The sequence below is a fragment of the Macrobrachium rosenbergii genome, chromosome 29 (assembly GCF_040412425.1).
Source record: "Macrobrachium rosenbergii isolate ZJJX-2024 chromosome 29, ASM4041242v1, whole genome shotgun sequence".
In the NCBI taxonomy this organism is placed as follows: domain Eukaryota; kingdom Metazoa; phylum Arthropoda; class Malacostraca; order Decapoda; family Palaemonidae; genus Macrobrachium; species Macrobrachium rosenbergii.
Window position 1 is genome coordinate 13,797,458 of NC_089769.1, and position 6,000 is coordinate 13,803,457.

The 6,000-nt window shown below is 35.2% G+C and overlaps 1 protein-coding gene across 3 annotated transcripts in view; it reads left to right on the plus strand.

Annotated features, from left to right (window-relative positions):
* Positions 1–5,680, plus strand: part of LOC136854607 (uncharacterized) — a 45,535-nt gene extending 39,855 nt beyond the window's left edge. For 2 of the 3 annotated variants that reach the window (XM_067131118.1, XM_067131119.1), the window contains exons 11-12: positions 2,405–2,536; positions 3,834–5,680. In XM_067131118.1, the coding sequence (XP_066987219.1) occupies positions 2,405–2,536; positions 3,834–3,938 (237 nt within the window). In that variant the 3' untranslated portion in view covers positions 3,939–5,680. Of the gene's footprint in view, positions 1–2,404; positions 2,537–2,702; positions 2,858–3,833 lie in introns of all 3 variants that reach the window. The other variant, XR_010857746.1, reaches the window with a different exon arrangement.
* The last annotated feature ends 320 nt before the right edge of the window (positions 5,681–6,000 follow it).

Sequence of the window (6,000 nt, forward strand, 5' to 3'; positions counted from 1 at the left end):
GACAATATCATACAGATGAATTGTATCAGGATGTGCAGCTCCTTTCATTACAGTCATACTCTTTATCCTGCAGATGGGTTCAGCAAGGAAGGGACACTTGTCATCAGCCCACTGCATGAGTGTCATTCAGTATGATGACCCTCTGTTGAGGCAAACAGCACCTTCGACCTAGTGAATGTTGGACAGCCCTGCTTTTACCTGTCAACCTGCTAACACATCAGGAAGGGGACCTGTTTGTTATTCAAGAGATCCACCAACCACCAGTGTGTCTTCAAATCTTGAAGTTCGGGCAATAACAAGATATGTATTCCTACAGAACTGGAACAAATGAAGGGAAATCTACCTATTCCTTCCATTGTCCCAGATTTTTAAAGGAGTTGGACAGACTTCTAACGATCAATGGAACTGCTGCTTGGTGGCCTCAAATTGGCCTTACAATGACTGTTTCATTCCACTAAAATAATGGACAAGGAAATCAATTTCATTGCCCTATGTTGTTCTAACCCAAACAGTAGGATGGAAGTCACCTACCCATCCCTCATGTGGAACCATGCCCTTCATGTTTTGATTTTCTAAGTTTAGTTGTCCATGAAAATTATATATTTAATATTTCTAGATACTAGGTGCTGTGAATTCTGGACTTCATCTATCTAGTAATACCAGTCTGTATAGCAAGTGTGTTGGATTACCTCCACACAGGGAAGGGTTTAAATGATGATTCCAAAAATTCTAAAAATATTTACGATCCACCTGATTGAGGCCAAGCCTTGCTTCTACCACACTGATAATGCACAAGCCTGCACCAGCAGAGCCCTTGCTCTATGGGTCTAGCATAAACTCGAATCTGTGGACCTCAATTAATGGCATGCGCATTGGAAATGTGGAGAGGGTGAGGAAGGAAATTGATGGTATCCTTGCTCCTCAACCAGGACTTTTTTTAACGTTTACTACAAGAAATGTCTTCAAGAAGCAATATATGCATAGACCCAGATGTCTTTGCTACCAAGAATTTTGCCATATATTGGCATCTTAAAGTTGCAAAGGCCAAGGAAAGAAGCCAGTGTACGTAAATGTTGGTGATATGGAGCATGGTTCCTGCCAGAAAGATCTTCCAAAAAGTGTGATGTGTTAATTATGGACTAGGAGGTTCAAAATTTGTATTATAGAGAGAGTAAACTTTAAAAAACCAGATCAAAGTTAAAGGGTAATTTTATTAGGCTTGGTGTATCATATTCAAGGATAGTTTCTAACTACAACCTACACAATAAATCTTCATATTAACAAGTAAGCAGCATCTCCAACATCCCTCAGATTTCAAGAAATTTAGAAGTTACAAAGAGTAAGAGACAGGTACCAAAACAAAATGAATTTGAGGATCTCCACTACCTGGCATAGAAAAGATAAAAAACCAAGGACCAGTTAGGAAATGACCCCACATTGATTCCATTTTCATGGGACCAGCACTGACACTTAATGGTGTTCCCGCCTCTCTTGAGGTAATGCCTCTAATGTATCAGCTGGTGCAAGAACTTCTTCAGAGGTTGAACCAGATACCTTATCTGGTCCTCTTGCCTTGTCATAGGCAAAAAATACTACAGTCCCAGATCCTGGGAATTGTTGCAGTGAAAGTACGTGAAAAGGCTATCCCACAAGATGCTCATAGTTCAAACAGCGCTACTGTACGTCCCTATAATACAAAAAAGCAAAACAAAGACTTTTGCAAAAAAAAAAATTTGTTTTCAGGGCTCAAAAAATAGATTTTTCTTTCATTTTGCAACAGAATTTTCAAGGACAGCCAGCTAAGAATGAGGAAATTAAGAGGCATGTCTGTGGCTTTCTCCTGTGACTATAAGGTTACAGGAAACTATTCTGGATGGCAGGGCTGCTTGTCTGAGAAAATATTTAAGGTATCACATTCAGTATATTCCAGAAATTGTGGATGGTATCTTATGTGTACATGATGTTCTTTAAATTCCTGTAAAATTGAACACCTATGCAAAAGACAGCTGCGCAAATAATTTTTCATAGGACGTATACATTATAGTTCATATATTTTCCTCGTAATGAACATGTTCCCCTTGAATTTGACTTGTGTGCATTATCTTGGTCACGAACAGAGTGAAAAGTGTGTGATGACAAATAAGACCAGTGGCTCCAGCCCTGTGGGTAATGTTTCATATGCACGTTTTAACTGTCACTTTTCTCAGTATAAATATAATTTGATACTGTCTATCACCTTTGACCAGGCATATTGATAGCAACATAGGTTAGAAAATTTATATTTGGAACTTTCCATCACTTTATACAGCTATCTCCTGTTAATGCCTGCCTGTATTTTGTTGTATTTTATAGTAATAGCATTGTATTTCCATGGTAAACCTGTATATATTATCATACTTGACAGGCCAAATTGCAAGAGCTTTGCAACACCTTGGAACTTACAATAAGGAAGAGGAGAGGAAATATTGATGACCAGAACACCCTCCATCTGAATTCCTTTATCAATCGTTTCATGGTGAAATGGAAGCAAAAAGCTGTAAGTTTCGTGTTTTTTATCAAAGTTAAATGTAAGGGATTATTATCAGTATTTTAATAAAGTTCTAGTAGTTTAAACAGACAACAATTTCATATTTCTAGTCTGATAAGATATTATTATTATTAGGTAGTTTAATTAGGCCACCAGCTAAAATGACAGTACACAGTCTTCAGGTTACGACGGGCTCAGCTTACGACGTTCCAAGTTTACGACGCTCTTCAAATATATTCATCAAAAAATTATTTCCTGATGCTACAACACATGTCCCAGGTTTATGACGCAGACAATGCTGATCCGACAGAAGAAATAAACAGCAGAATGGTAAAATTTTAGAGATTTTTTATGAAAGACAATAAATATGCAGGTTATGTCATTTTCAACATACCCAAAGGATACTCAAAGGATTAAAAGTAAGGTTTTCTTATGATTTTTGACGATTATTTTGGTTTACAACGATTTTCGACTTACAACGTGGCATCAGAATGGAACCCCCTTCGTAAACCGGAGACTGCCTGTACTTAATTTTCATAGGGTTGGCCTGTAGACTGATAAGGCTCACCCACTGATTTGTTTCTGTATGAGAGGTAAATATGCAAACCTAGTAAAGATGGAAGAAGTTGACAGTATTTAGAAAAGCTCAAAAGGAAGAGATGACAACAGGAGGCACACAGTAATAAGCTAGTTACCAAAAAAATACAGCAAAGAACCTTGAGTGCCATCTGCATTATGCTCATCTAGGTGCACCAAATGGTAACCATTTTCAGGGAATCTGTAAGGGAAATTTCTTATAAAATATTGTGTATATTACACTTTATAGTACAATGGGGATATTGTATTCTTATTTTTTAATGCTTAATATTTTCATTTAGTATTTACATTTTCTTGTTTTCTTGGTAAAAACCTGGTTGGGAAAAAGTTGTGCAGCTTGTCTGTGATATTGATTTTAAATTGTTTAGCAAGGTGTTTGCTGCTTTCATGTTGAAAGATATGCTTTTTTCACTAGCATTTTTCTGGGATATGTCACAATATAAACTACCAGTGTTCAAGATTGCTTTAGAGTTGTACAGTGTTTTAAAAAATGAAAGCTATTGTATTTCATTTTTCTTTATTAATGATCTAATTTACAAAACACTAGATAATATATTCTCTGTGTCTGTTAACTGACTTGATAACATTTTTTTACGTATGTATCAAACATGGTGGAAGTTTATGGTTAGCATAAGCTTTTATTTCAGATTTAGGGAAAGCAAGTGAATTTGAATTTTCCCATTGAAATCAAAATCTCTTTCATTCTCAGGGCAGTGTGACCAGACAACAAACATTGATGGAAATGAAAGGCAGTTACACTTCCCCAGGCTGTGGTGCTAGTCACACGAGAGAAGATATGTCAAATATTGAATGAACTTTGTTAGCTATTTTTTTTATTTGGAAAGATATTAGATATTCTAATCAGTTTGTTATTCCAAGTTTTATTTCATGGACAAAATGTAATTGACCTTTAAACTGAGTTTTTATTCCACAGTTCACATGAATTTGCTATAAATGTGGAAATATATTGGATCCTGGCTTATGTGGGCATTAAGGGAAAAAGAGATGCTGATAAAATAGCCAAAGCTACAACTGCTATGACCAGATCAAATAGTCATTCCTATCAGTTATTATTTACATCCTGAAAACCATCAGATTTAATAAATGGCAGTCTGTAAGGAACTATGAATCTGAGAACAACAAATTAAAAGAGATCAAACCTGTTGTTGGACTATGGTATTGGCCATAGTAACAAGAGTATAGCCATCAACAAACTTGAACGTACAAACTAGGTAACTGTCTATCTGTAACATGATTTTCCAGGAATATCTTTCATGCTCCGAATGTCTTCATTAATGTAGCAAATGCTATGCATGAAAAGTGTGTGAAATTTCAGGACACAGCTTCCCAATTGTATTCAAAAATATTTTCACCTACATCTGGCCACACTAAGAAACCTGCAGGAAAGACAGATTACCACTCACCAAGCATCCATAGGTCCCTTCTGGAAGTCAGAAGATGTGATAGTAAGTTGCTTGCATAGGGTTAGCTTTAACAGTTTACTGGGTTTTCAGAAATTAAAACAAGGATGGCTGATTTTAAAACCAAATACACTATTTTAAATCTTTCAGTTTGTGGAAGGTTTAATCATATCTTGCTGTGAGAATAGAAAGAAATTAGGATTTTGCAAAGCACTGATTCTGCCAAAACTAACTGATGACTGTAAGTTTTTTTATCAGCTAGATCTCATTAACTTAAGAGTTTAAGTTCTATCCACAATACAGATTGGAATAGCAACAGAAGCATTTAAATCTTCTCTTATTGAGAGTTTGCCACTGGATATAGGAGAGGCACCTCTAAAACCTCTTTTCCAGTCCTTATTGCTTTGTGGTTGGTGTAGGTTTCAAAGACTCCCTGCTTCCCTGATGAGCCTTGTAATGGAAATTTATTTTCCACTTTGCAGAGGTCATCCTAAAATGCTGCAGCCTTTTTCTTTTAGAGTGAAATTGATTTTAAGTAATTTAGATATCCAAATTGAAAGAGTAGTCATCTAACTATTCCTCCTTGAATATTATTAGAAATCACTTATCATAAATAGTTTTGTTCTTCGAAGATAGTTACATCAGATGAAGAACTATGTTTTATATTTTTATTGCACTTGGCACAGCATAGCAAATTATTTCCAGTACTGCACATAAATGCAGATGACTTCAAATCTAGTTCTAACTTTGTGTTTTGGATACTTTTTCCTTTAGTGGATAGTAAAGGCTGCTTTCCAAGCTGTGCATCCACTTGTACTGCAGAGCTTCATGGTACATTAATGAAGTTGAAAAAAATTTTAATATACAGGTACAGTGGACCCGTGCTTAATCGCGATTTAGCATTCGTAGATTCAGTTATTCATGGATTTTTCTGTGGAACGAATTTTTCAATAAATTGCGGAAAATTCAGTAATTCTCAGATTTTTTCGTCGAGAAGTATTCAGTAATTACTGTATTTTCATTGTTATTTTTGTGACTATATACATTTTTTACAATAAAAAATGATTTACTAATTATTAAAGTTTAATATTAATTAATGTGAACACTGCAGAATATCAATAAAATGTTTTTTTTTTTAATGCATATTAAATATTTAGATACTATAAAGTACCTGTCAGTTCCTAATGTTTCCCCAGTGGACTGTAAAATGAAAACAGGACAGCTTCAATACTATATGAGAGAAAATGGATGTGCCTGAATTTATTAGTTTTCACACTTAGCTGTAAGCTATATATTTTTAAGGGTAATGTTGTAAGATGACTTTAGGATGATAGTTTACGGTATATTTGGTATTTTAACTATTAAAATAATATAGGCAGTTATAAGCATTTTTAGAGGGGTCCTTTTGTGTTTCAACTATTAAAATACACAGTTATAAGCGTTTTTAGTGGGGGT